General features: G+C 45.0%; 1 protein-coding gene and 1 non-coding gene across 2 annotated transcripts; both read right to left on the reverse strand.

Moving 5' to 3' along the window:
- Positions 1–249: 249 nt before the first annotated feature.
- Positions 250–4,525, reverse strand: LOC141043030 (uncharacterized). The gene is made up of 5 exons (XM_073511947.1): positions 3,838–4,525; positions 3,551–3,745; positions 1,384–1,484; positions 1,008–1,227; positions 250–701 (listed from the first exon to the last, which is right to left on the reverse strand). The coding sequence occupies exons 1-5, from the start codon at positions 4,523–4,525 to the stop codon at positions 250–252; spliced, it is 1,656 nt and encodes a 551-aa protein (XP_073368048.1).
- On the reverse strand, positions 4,009–4,147 carry LOC120962211 (small nucleolar RNA Z247). Its single transcript, XR_005753054.1, has one exon. It is a non-coding gene; the product is annotated as a small nucleolar RNA Z247 (small nucleolar RNA).
- Positions 4,526–13,652: the final 9,127 nt, after the last annotated feature.

The following is a 13,652-nucleotide window of genomic DNA, read 5'->3' on the forward strand; positions in this document are numbered from 1 at the left end:
TAAAGATGCGTTAAGCGTATGCCTTAGCAGGGACGCGTTGCATGTTACTTATAGGCACAAGATATTACAGGGTTTAGGTAGTTAGGTTGTTGTAGGATTGATCTCCAAGTCATAATCTATACAAGGGATAGAGATCAACCTAAACATATCCTAACTACCTGAATACAAGACGCACACGCCCACACATGTATACGGTTTATATGTACACCGTATACATCCTATAATACATACTTTAACACGCCCCCTCAATCACAACTTTATCAAGTTGAGATTGTTCTTGAATTCTTCCAATTTGCGCCATGACAAGGCTTTAGTGAAGCCATCTGCAACTTGATCATTAGTAGGAATAAAACGAATGTCCAATAGCTTCTTGGCTACTCTTTCACGAACAAAATGATAGTCCACTTCAATGTGCTTTGTTCTTGCATGGAACACTGGATTTGCTGACAGATAACTAGCACCAATATTGTCACTCCATAATCGTGCAACAGAAGAATGATTTATACCTAGTTCAGCAAGCAGGGTTTGAACCCATATCAACTCAGCCGTGGCATTTGCTAGAGCTTTGTATTCAGCCTTAGTGCTGGATCTAGACACAGTTGCTTGTTTTCGTGCACTCCAAGATATGAGGTTTGGTCCAAAGAAAACAACAAAGCCACCAGTTGACCTTCTATCATCAGGACAACCTGCCCAATCTGCATCTGAAAAGGCACTTACCACATTTGAGTTTGACCTTGTGAATTTTAATCCTGTACTCATAGTACCTATGAGATATCTCAAAATCCTCTTCACTGCAGTCCAATGCTGAAGAGTAGGAGCATGCAAGAATTGACACACCTTGTTGACAGGAAAACATATGTCTGGCCTTGTAAGTGTCAAGTACTGTAAAGCACCTACCACACTTCTGTAGTTTGTGGCTGCTTCCGCTCCCAAGGGCTCCCCTTCTTCCTTGGAAAGTTTTTTAGTAGTTGAAAGTGGCATGTTTGAAACTTTACAACTCATCATACCTGACCTTTTTAATATATCTGACACATATTTTTCTTGACTTAAGACTATCCCATCAGTTACCTTTTTCACTTCTATTCCCAAGAAGTAGTGCAAGTCGCCAAGATCTTTAAGTGCAAAGTCTCTCTTGAGATTTTCCAACAATGCACTGACCGCATCTTCTGATGAGCTGGCCACAATAATATCATCAACATATACCAACATAAAGATGATTATTTTTCCCTTCTTATAGAAGAAAAGTGACGTATCAGCCTTTGAAGGTCGAAACCCAAGCCTTTGAAGTTTATCACTTAACCTAGAATACCATGCTCTAGGTGCTTGTTTCAGACCATATAATGCCTTGTCAAGTTTGCACACATAATGATATTTGTCTCTTACCTCATACCCAGGTGGCTGTTTCATGTAGACTTCCTCCTCTAGAACGCCATGAAGAAACGCATTCTGCACATCCAATTGACAAAGACTCCAACCATTTGATACTGCAACAGAAAGAACAAGTCTGATAGTAGCTGCTTTAACAACAGGACTAAACGTGTCCTCATAGTCAATACCGTATCGCTGTTTAAAACCCTTTGCTACTAATCTAGCCTTGTATCTGTCTATTTCTCCACTGGACTTTCTTTTGACTCTGTAAACCCATTTACAATCAATTATATTTCTGCCTCTTGCTGGAGGAACCAAGTGCCAAGTTTTGTTTCTAATAAGAGCATTATATTCTTCATCCATAGCATTTTTCCAGTTTTTATCCTCAAAAGCCTCAATCAAGTTTCCTGGCTCACCTGTGACAGCTAGGCCACCAAAACGCACATTACCATACCTGACCGTGCCATCCGTCCGAACCTTGGGCTTCAAAACTCCATGCTGTGATCTGGTTCTCATCAGCACAGAATCGGCAGCAGAGGGTCGATGCACAGAAGATCCGGCGGGATCCGGCGCGGCAGACGATCCAGCGGGAGCGGGATCTGGCGCTGCAGATGATCCAGCGGCACCTGATCCGAGGTTGATCTCCTCGGAGCCGGAGCCAGTTGCTCGTTGGGCCACTTGGCGAGGCCCACCAAACGACGCGGAGAGGCGCCTGGCCTGGCGCGTGAGTGCGGTTGGCCCACCTGCGCCGCTAGGCCCGCCTTGAGTTGTCGTTGGCTCACCCGCGGGGCTGCGGGGGGACGCGTGGTCGTCCGCTGGTGGCCCGCCTGACCCCGAGGCGGGTGCGCTGCCACTTCCTGGCGCGGCAGGCGAGGGTGGATCCGCACCGGGATCGCCGCTGTCAGCTCCTGGTGCAGCACCTGAATCCTCCTCGTGCTCCACGCTTGTCCTTTGGTGCTGCATAAAATCACAGTGCACAACCGAATTTCCTCCAAAATTTATAGCAGAATTTTCATGAGAATTACCCAAGTGATCATTAGCTATATGTTCGTCCCCATGATCAAGAGGTAAGGAGGAGGAATTTTCAGAGAGGAGAAGGACTTCGGATCTGATAGGTGCATCGACATTAGGGTTTAATTTGGCAAAGGGAAACACCGTTTCATCGAACACAACGTCCCGAGAAATATAAACACGTCCAGCAGTTATGTCTAGACACTTGAAACCTTTGTGAAGGTTACTGTAGCCAAGAAAAACACATTGTTTGGAGCAGAATTCAAGCTTGCGAGCATTGAAAGGACGGAGATTGGGCCAACATGCGCACCCAAAAGTACGAAGGGCATGATAGTTTGGTGTTTCATGGAATAATTTTTCTAATGGAGTTTCAAGATTGATCACCTTACTTGGTGTGCGTTTGATCAAGTACGTGGCAGCATGCGGGCAGGAAACATGGTGTGTGATGCCAACTTGGCGAAAAAAAGAATTTAACCTCTCATACTCACCACCCCAGTCGGTTTGCATGGTGATGATTTTGCGATCTAAGAGTCTTTCTACAAGTGCTTGAAATTCATGAAACACTTTAAAGACCTCTGACCTATGTTTAAGAAGAAATATCCACGTAAATTTACTGAATCATCAATAAAGCTCACATAATAATTCTTTTTATTGATTGAATCACGGGCAGGTCCCCATACATCAGAATAAATAAGCTCTAAAGGAGCATTCAAAAAACTACTAGAATGTGGATAGGGAAGTTGGTGACTTTTGCCTTGTTGGCATGCATTACACACCCCCTCTTTATTCAACTCATGAACTGAAAAAGGAATTTTGTTCTTGCTAAGAACATGCTTAACGATTTTCAAAGACGGATGACCTAGTCGATCGTGCCACCTTGACGGAGAGATCTTGGTGGCACCAAAAGCATGCCTGCTCGGGCCTAAAGAAGCTGATGATAGGGGGTAGAGACCTGCTCTACACCTGCCGTGGAGGAGGGTGCTCCTTGTTGCCTTGTCCTTAATGAAGAAGAAACGAGGGTGAGTTTCGAGAAACACATTATTGTCTTGAGATAGACGATGAGCAGAAACAAGAATTTTTGTGGCTTTAGGTGAGTAAAGGACATCTTTTAGATGAAGATTACGAGTGGGAGTACGAACATATGCTTGACCAATATGAGTAATTTTCATACCTGCTCCGTTGGGCATGTTCACTTGATCATGGCCGTTGTATCTCTCCCTCACGGTGAGCTTGCCGAGCTCTCCGGTGATGTGATCTGTGGCGCCTGTGTCGACGTACCAGTTGGTGTCGACGCCGTAGGAGGAGTTGGACACAGCGCTCGCACTCTTCTCCTTGGTGAATGCGATGTTGAAGCGCCTATAGCACTCTATGGCGGTGTGGTTTGGCTTCTTGCAGATCTGACAGAACACCTCAGGGAGCTCATCTCGCCCCCGCCTCCTTGGCCACGCCCACCGTGACCGTTTCCGCGGCCGTCGTTGCCTCCATTGCCACGACCACCACCGTGACCACGGCCGCCGCCGTTCCTGCCGCGGCCTCCACCGTGAGAGAAGCCACCGGGACCGCCACGGGAGGCGGCGTTCGCGGATGAGTGGGACGATGAGCTTCCACCCTCAAACATGGCGAGGCGGCTCTCGAAGCTGATGAGTTGCACGTAGAGCTCGTTGGGCTTGATGGGGACGGTCCTGGCGCAGATGGAGGAGACGAAGGACATGTAGTCGAAATCCAAGCCAGCAAGGATATACGACACCATATCATCGTCCGTGAGCGGCTTGCCGATGGCAGCCATCTCATCACCGAGGGCCTTCATGCGGCCAAAATACTCAACGATGGTGGAGTTCCCCTTCTTGGTGATGGAGAGGGCGATCCTCGTATTGACGATGGCCGCCTGCGTCTGGGAGATGAAGATCTCCGTGATTGCAGTCCATGCTGTTGACGCCGTGGTGCATGTTGCGATCTGAACCATCACAGGGGGTGAGATGGAATTGAAAAGAAAACTCAAAACCTGAGAGTCTCGGGCCCTGTCGATCTCATATGCCGGGTTCGGCACGTCGGTGACCTTGCCGTCTTTGTCCGATAGCTTGGGCGCCGGTACCTCCCTCTCTGGATCGAGGTAGGTGACCAGCTGAGCGCCACGGATTGTGGCCATAGCCTGCGCGCGCCAGACGTTGAAGTTGGAGCGATGGAGTTCTCAGCAATGGGGATGAGCACGGATGGAGCGGCTGCGGTGGAGCTTGAGGAAGACATGGCGGCGCAAGGGATGTGCGTAGAGGAGATGCTCAGATACCATGTAAAGATGCGTTAAGCATATGCTTTAGCAGGGACGCGTTGCGTGTTACTTATAGGCACAAGAGATTACAGGGTTTAGGTAGTTAGGTTGTTGTAGGATTGATCTCCAAATCATAATCTATACAAGGGATAGAGATCAACCTAAACGTATCCTAACTACCTGAATACAACACGCCCACGCCCACATATGTATACGGTTTATATGTACACTGTATACATCCTATAATACATACTTTAACAGAAGCAACATGCCCGAGGGGAGGGAGAGTATTTTCACCCGGTCATGCATTTACATGGCTGCAAACAACCTGCGAGGAGGATCAATCCTTGCAAAAGTGTGTGCCGGTCTCTGGTGCCCTAAGCTAGCATATCGAGTCGTGCGGCCAACCACAGATGTCAAGCATGTTCGACGTATGAATGTGCCGGCCTGCCAACCACATCTTCGCCGAAAAGAACCTACGGTGGGATCCGTGGAATTGTGTTGCATAAGTGTAAGCGAATGAATAGATATCGTTGAGTGTCTGATTCAAAGAAATGTAGTCTTCCTAGTGAGCGATGATGTTTAAAGGAGACACAAGGTGTGTCCACGGGTTGAACTTGTATACACGAGCCATGGTGTTCAGAAGGGCCATTGCCCGAATCCATTTGTCACCATACAACTTCTTCATACTCATCCTATGCTTCGTGGTAGATATCTTGTATAGCTCCAAACCTTCTAAGGGCTAGTTCTTTTGGTGTCTTTTTTGGGCTTCTAGAATAAGCTGCCCCATCAAAAATATTTTTTAGAAGCCTACTATAGTAGGATTCTAAAAGGTAGGGAGGGGGGGGGGGGGGGGGGGGGCAGTTTATTCCAGCTTATTCTAGAAGTTAGCAAAATAACAGGCCCTAAGACTAGCGGTGGATACTCGGGAAAAAGTAGTTCTACCATGGACCCATTGTCCACTGTTGCTTTCAGATTGGTGCTACATTTTTTTGATTTGGCAAATTTTGCCTTGTTTCAGAGTGTTACATTAGTTTTTTCTTCTTCTTTCAGCATGTCCGTTTCTGTGTGACTGCCATGTATGAGTAACTCCAATCCAAAACAAGTGCATTCTTATTTGTCAATATTTTTAAATACATGGTAAATATTTTTATACACATTTTTTAACATTTTTCAAATGCTTGATTATCATTTTCCAAATACAAGACTAACATTTTTTTGAATACATGGTTAACATTTTTCTATAAATATTTAAAAAATCTATACATATTTAAAAAAATTCATATGCTTGATTAATATTTTTTAAATACTTCTTCAATATTTTTTCAAATGCATGATTATCATTTTTATATACGTGATTATTTTTAAATTTCTATACACATTTTACATTTTTCAAATGCTTTATTAACATTTTTTAAAAACTTGTTCAACATTTTTTCAAATGCTTGATTAACATTTTTAAAATACCAGATCAATTTTTTTCATGCACATTGTATTTTTTTGTATACGTGATAAACATTTTCTTTATTCATATTTAACATTTTTTAAATGCTTGGTCAACATTTTTCAAATGTTTTTGTAGAGTGTTTTTTGCAATATATATACATATATACGTATATATATAAATATATTTTAAAGTATAAATTAAAGTAAAAAATAAAGCAAAAAACAAAAACAAAAAACATGAAAAAAGTAGAAAAGCAAGGCTATGGCCTCGTGTGGACGTGGGCGGCCCATCAGGGATCCCCTTCACATGAGGGTTCCACATGAGGGTTCCCTAGGTCTTGCTATAAGCGAGACATAGGGGTGCCCACCTTCGGGGGGAGAAAATTATGTCCATCTTCTGGTCTCCAAACATGGGTCTGTGCATACCAGATCCCATCTGATGCCATGTGTCCAATCTCATGATTCCACGACGGCCAAACCAGACTCCCTCCGCATGCATGTCCCTGAAGATGATGCACCAGGTTCAGGGTCCGATTGGAGGATAATATTTTGCATGGCCATCCAACTGTAACCTACAATACTTCAGCACACGCCTTCGCTTCCGCTTACACCACACTTGCCACATAGGAGAGATGCCCAACACCTAAGAGCAAGTACAATAGGGTGACATAAGCGGGCTATAAGAGTTGCCACCTCAGATTTATGATGATGTGGAGGAGAGAGAAGAGGAGAGAGAAGAGAGGTGGGATGCAAGCTTTTAGTTAGCTGCAACAAGGGCTCCAACACCCTTTGTAAGATAAGGAAGTGTTGGGGAACGTTGCATAGAAAACAAAAAAATTCTACGCACACACAAGATCTATCTACGGAGATGCATAGCAACGAGAGGGAAGAGTGTATCTACGTACCCTCGTAGCCCGTAAACGGAAGCATTTAGTAACACGGTTGATGTAGTCGAACTTCTCCGCGATTCAAACGATCAAGTACCGAACGTACGCCACCTCCGTGTTCAGCACAAGGCTCTGCTAGCGGTTAGGCCTGCGCACGATCACGTCGGGGGCGCCATATGCATGCGGTTGTGCCGCGCGTTGCCACATGATGCAGTTATGTGCGACACGATTGAGTTACGCGCTGCAAATTAGAACTGTCATCAGCGCGTGCCGATATTCCAGGCCGTCCGGCTTCCCCTTTAGTTCCCGCGGCCATTATAACCTTAGTCTTCAACCTTTCGATCGCGCCCCACAACACAACAAGCACACCCACGACGACACATAGAGAGGGGATGTCTAGCGACGCTCCAATGGAGTTCGGCGAGCATAAAGCGGAGACCCATGCAAGGGAGACTGATCTCTCGGTGGTGTACACCATCGACCCGGCCATGGTGGACGACTACATCAACACCGTTGAGAAGTTGCTTGCTCGAGACAAGTACAAGGTGGTCGGCATCGACCTCCAGTACACCGCCGGTCGTCCCAACATAGATCAGAAGGTTGTCGTCGCTCAATTGTGCGTGCGCCATCATACCCTCATCTACCACTACTGCATGGGCACAGAGCCTTGCGACCCTTTCACCAGGTTTGTCAACAGCAGCGACTACAAGTTCGCCATGGTGGAAACCACCGACGATGTAAAAGCGCTCAGGGTTACGGGATTGGCCTGCGAGAACCTTGTCGAAATTCGTGAGCACTACAGGGTCTGGGGCAGCACGAAGAAGGACTCCCTGGTTGAACTCGCCTCGGCCATCATCGACCCATACTACGAAACGATGAAACATGATGCCAACAGAACACGTCCCGTATCCTGGCACGGGGCCTGGATGCGGCAACTGGATGAACCTCACCTCAGGTTCACGGCCAAGAGCGTGTACACATGCTACGAGATGCACAGGCGGATCGTTGACATGAGGAAGTGCCTTGTTACGGAGATCGACGTGGCCGGATCGAGCCACAAGCAGAGCAAGCGTCACAAGAAGTAGATGATGATTAGATGATCATTTATCCTAGTTAATCATGCATGTAATATATAGTTTACTTTGGTGTGTGGAAATGTCATGTGTGTAGTAGCCACATATGTACTTATGCATGTAATAGTTTACTTTGGTGTGTGCAAATGCCATGGTTATAGTAGCCACCTATATAATTGGATGTTTAATTTGGTTATGCAACCATTTCCTTATAAGTGTGTGTGTGTGTGTGTATAAGGATTGACTATTCGTCACCCTGGGTGAGGAATAGTTATTCTTCATCCTCCCTCTATTTTACTATCAATGTACCGTAATTTTACATTCCGTAATATTTTTTTCTTATTTCATACGTAAAAAGAGGCCGTAAGAAAATATATGGTCACCGTAAAAATATATTTTATGTTACATAAAATTACAAAGGAAAAACATAGTGTAAAATATACATAAAATGCAATTTTTCTGGTCTTACAACATATAATTTTGTTTTTTCTTATGTCAAATTTTACGCAGTGAATCAATATGAATGTAACTATTCGTATTTCAAATGTAGTTTATTTATGAAACGATAGTAAAATTACCTCGGGTGAAAAATAACTTATTCTGCACCCTGGGTGATGAATAGCATTACTATATATATATAGTTAAAACTGTGTCTACCATAGCTTGTCACAGAACTAGTTAAGGGTCGCTAAACTTTTAACGGTTTAAAAGTTATCAGAAAATATGAAATAAATATGGGAGCATCTCTCTAATGTAATAAGATGATCCAACGGAGGGATTTGTTTTTTTATCCGGGACACATACAGTTGTATTTTTTAATCTCTCCGTTGGATCAAGTTATATTATAGGTGTGTTGGTTCAGTATTTTTTCAGAATTTTTAAGAACTTTTGCACCGTTGAAACCCTTAACTAGTTCTGTGGCAAGCACTTGTAGAAAATTCTACTCCTATATATATTCTGATCACAACCTGAACTGCCTGAGTAACTCGCCTGAACTTCACTCTGTACGACCTCGACCTTCGGGCTATCTTCGCAACCGTGCCTTCTACCGCGAGTTTTTCTGATCATTCATGTTGATTGTGATGTAAGTGTAATCTGGACATGTTTTTTAGCAACTAAACGCGCGTTCTAAATAGGAATCACGCTCATTGGCGGATTTGCTCTCGGGTCATGATGAACTTGCGTCTGTTGGGAGTTTAATGCATGCTGTGGGTGTTGTCGAAGCTCTGGCATGATGGGAATTGTGTTTTGGTACGATTTTGTTCCACAATTTTTTGTTATTTCAAATGAATTTGAAGCCGGCCATATTCTTCATCCGCCTGAGATGCATCCTCCGCCATCCGCGATTTCTTGTTTTCCTGTCAAGTTTGCTCTCTGATTTGCGTACTATAGTGAAATTCAAGGCTTACTACATCGTCAATTTCAATCGGGAGGGTCTATACTATTTGATTTTCTGGCATTTTGATGTTGGCACTCCCGCGGCTGTTGCACGGTTTTTTTTGCGGTTTTTGGATTTGCCCTCTAGTCATTTTTCTTGTAGAAAGGTAGTTGGCAGATCATTTAAAATGGTGTGCGGACGTGTTCTAATCAGGCGCAGATGATTTTATGCTTCGGACGAATTCGTTCGTTCATGTTTTCTGTGTCATCTAATGGCCGTCGTACAAGCTAGACTTCTGCGTTGTTCATACCTGAGCTTCTAATTTTCCTTTATTTTGCAAGGTTATGCAGCAAGTCCTCTGTATTTCTTTCCTTTTACTGTCATTTTTCATTCTTGCATTGGTTTTGATTTTATGACTGAGTCACATGAGCAACCATTGAATTGTTTGGCCGATGGATATGCATATATTATTTTTTTATTTTTTTCTAGTATCTCCTCCTTATCTAATAGTTTGTTGGACTTCAACTTTTAACTATCCTGAACTTCTGTATGCTAGTTCGAGGTTTTAGATAAGCCCGGACTTCTATATCATCACTCTTTGAACTTCTTATTCGCAATGTCTGTAGTCAAAGCTAGACTTCTATTGTACAAGTGATTGAACTTCTGTGTTTCCACGTTGCAAGGCGGTACAGCATTGTGCTCTATATTTCTTCGCTTTTTTGTAATTTTCAATTTTTTGAATTGGTTTTGAGTTTGTCTAGTGTGCAACCGTGGGATTAGTCCCAAGTATGCACGCATACTTTTTAATTTTTTTGTAACCTGTTTGTATACTTCGAACAATGTTAGCACTTTAGTACGTATTTAACCTGAACTTACTAGTTTTTTGCTCCTGTAAAAATTCCATATTTTTCGACGTGTGCATCTAATGTTTTTTCAAACCTCTGAAGTTCTGTGACTTTACAACTTGATCTTCGTCAATAAATGTTGATAATTTTTTTGGTTTCTAATTATTTAATAATTGAAAACCGCATTGCGTCCTGTCAAAAACTAGCGCGTAGCAATGCGGTAGCGCAAGGCCGAGCAGGGGGGAGGGACCCCCCTCCCCTCCCCCTGCGAGGCCGAGACAGGAACGAGCCGGAGCAGGCGATGACGCGGCGTGCCGCGTCGTCGCATGCGGAGGCGAGTCCATCACATCCGTGACCCCACTATCTATCTTAGGGGTGTGGCTCTTGGGTGCGTGCGGTGGGGCTGGAAACAGAATAACCGCATTGCGTCCTGTCAAAACCTAGTGCGCAGCAATGCGGTAGCGCGAGGCCGAGCAGGGGGGAGGGGGTCGGGAGCCCCCTCTCCTCCCCCTGCGAGGCCGAGACAGGACCGAAGAAGGCGACGACGCGGCGTGCCGCATCGTCGCATGCGGAGGCGAGTCCGTCACATCCATGACCCCACTATCTATCTTAGGACTTCATCGGTTTTTGCATTTGAACTTCTTCTTTTTGTTTCTTAGTGTTTATTTATTCATATGCCTTTACTTCTCTGATTAGTGTAACTTGAACTTCTGTTATTTATTTTTTGAACTTCTTTCTCTTGTTTGTAGGTGCTTATTTGTGTATGTATTTTTCTTCCCTTGGTAGAGTACTTGACCTTTCTGCTTGCTATCAATTTTTGGTTTTAAGGATACCAGCAGATTTGTTATGTGATCTTAACTTTTAAAAATAGATGCATTCAAATGGTGCATTCATTTATCAATAGATGCATTTACTTTTTTAGTTGTTGGGGGGGGGGGTAAAACTGTAATTACCGCGGCGCTGCAACACCGCACTACACAGAGGCATTAATTGTCTGTCTCCCTCGCCACCACTTGTCAGAAAACCCCCTCCCTCTCGCTCGCTCTCTTCTCCCTCTCTGTTGCTCCGCTGCCTCGAACTCCCCGCGATTTCTCCACCGCTATCCCCTGCGGTCGTGCGCGTAGTAACCGGCGCCCGCGACGCTCCTATTTCTCCCCCACGCCCCACTCTCCCTTGCCCAACCCGCTCTGTTATGCTCTGAAGCGAGGGCGGCAACTGCCTGCGTGGTTGCAAGATGCGCGTGGCTTCGTGGGGGGTGGAAGAACCGCCCCGGATTTGTGCGTGCGGGGGTCGTTTGGAGAGGTACAAATGCTCCCTCCCCCAATCCTTGCTCTTAGTGTTCACCAGATCTGACGAGGCCTCTCTGTGTTTTCTGTGCTCTCGCATCCGCCTCCTCCCCTTTCTTCCGATGGTTGGGTTGGAGATTAGGTAGGGTTCTTGTGCGTGTGCTGGGTGGATTCCATTCCCCCGTGGTCAGATTTATCTGTGAGATGCTTGTGTGCTATTTCTCCCTTCAGACTTGTGTGTATTTCATCTTCCCCTTCGCTGATTTCACCAGTTAGATGCATGTAAGAAGGGTGTGGTGCTACAGTCGATACTGGATCTGATGCATCTAAATGCATTTGTGCTATTGATTTCATAGTCTAGATTGTGTCTGTCACATGCTTTCTTTAGTTTATGAGTACTTTTTCGTTGTGCTTTCCTAGATGTGCTTCTGTTCTTCTATCATTATTGTTGATGTGTTTTAGTTGTTTCAACCTAGGGTTTTATTTAGTTTCTTTTTTGTATTGTTGTATGATTCTGTACTTGCTAACATTATGTAATTTCTCCTTTGTTTTTTGTAGGTTGATCCAGGGTTTGGAGTTGAAGGAAATATGCCCTAGAGGCAATAATAAAGTATTATATATTTCCTTATATCATGATAAATGTTTATTATTCATGCTAGAATTGTATTAACCGGAAACATAATACATGTGTGAATACATAGACAAACAGAGTGTCACTAGTATGCGTCTACTTGACTAGCTCGTTAATCAAAGATGGTTATGTTTCCTAGCCATAGACATGAGTTGTCATTTGATTAACGGGCTCACCTCATTAGGAGAATGACGTGATTGACTTGACCCATTCCGTTAGCTTAGCACCCGATCGTTTAGTATGTTGCTATTGCTTTCTTCATGACTTATACATGTTCCTATGACTATGAGATTATGCAACTCCCGTTTACCGGAGGAACACTTTGTGTGCTACCAAACGTCACAACGTAAATGGGTGATTATAAAGGTACTCTGCAGGTGTCTCCAAAGGTACTTGTTGGGTTGGCGTATTTCGAGATTAGGATTTGTCACTCCGATTGTCGGAGAGGTATCTCTGGGCCCACTCGGTAATGCACATCACTATAAGCCTTGCAAGCATTGTAACTAATGAGTTAGTTGCGGAATGATGTGTTACGGAACGAGTAAAGAGACTTGCCGGTAACGAGATTGAACTAGGTATCGAGATACCGACGATCAAATCTCGGGCAAGTAACATACCGGTGAGAAAGGGAACAACGTATGTTGTTATGCGGTCTGACCGATAAAGATCTTCGTAGAATATGTGGGAGCCAATATGGGCATCCAGGTCCCGCTATTGGTTATTGACCGGAGACGTGTCTCGGTCATGTCTACATAGTTCTCGAACCCGTAGGGTCCGCACGCTTAACGTTACGATGACAGTTTTATTGAGTTTTGATGTACCGAAGGAGTTCGGAGTCCCGGATGAGATCGGGAATATGACGAGGAGTCTCGAAATGGTCGAGACGTAAAGATCGATATATTGGACGACTATATTCGGACTTCGGAAAGGTTCCGAGTGATTCGGGTATTTTTCGGAGTACCGGAGAGTTACGGGAATACGTATTGGGCCTTATTGGGCCATACGGGAAAGAAGAAAAAGGGCCTCAAGGGTGGCCGCACCCCTCCCCTTGGTCTGGTCCGAATTGGACTAGGGAAGGGGGGCGCACCCTTCCTTCTTTCTCCTTCCCCCTTCCCTTCTCCTACTCCCACAAGGAAAGGAGGAGTCCAACTCCCGGTGGGAGTAGGACTCCCCCCTATGGCGCGCCTCTCCCCTTGGCCGGCGGCCTCCCCCTTGCTCCTTTATATACGGGGGCAGGGGGGCACCCCAAAGACACACGAATTGATCCTTGAGATCTCTTAGCCGTGTGCGGTGCCCCTCTCCACCATATTACACCTCGATAAATACCGTTGCGGAGCTTAGGCGAAGCCCTGCGTCGGTGGAACATCATCATCGTCACCATGCCGTCGTGCTGACGAAACTCTCCCTCAACACTCGGCTGGATCGGAGTTCGAGGGACGTCATCGAGCTGAACGTGTGTAG

The sequence above is a fragment of the Aegilops tauschii genome, chromosome 3 (genome assembly GCF_002575655.3).
Source record: "Aegilops tauschii subsp. strangulata cultivar AL8/78 chromosome 3, Aet v6.0, whole genome shotgun sequence".
In the NCBI taxonomy this organism is placed as follows: Eukaryota; Viridiplantae; Streptophyta; class Magnoliopsida; order Poales; family Poaceae; genus Aegilops; species Aegilops tauschii.

Coding starts and splice junctions, on each gene's coding strand:
- LOC141043030 (XM_073511947.1), bottom strand. CDS start 4,525: ATGGCCACAATCCGTGGCGCTCAGCTGGTCACCTACCTCGATCCAGAG. Junction 3,746..3,837: donor CAACGACGGCCGCGGAAACG/GTCACGGTGGGC, acceptor ACACCGCCATAG/AGTGCTATAGGCGCTTCAAC. Junction 1,485..3,550: donor GAACATGCCCAACGGAGCAG/GTATGAAAATTA, acceptor TTTCTGTTGCAG/TATCAAATGGTTGGAGTCTT.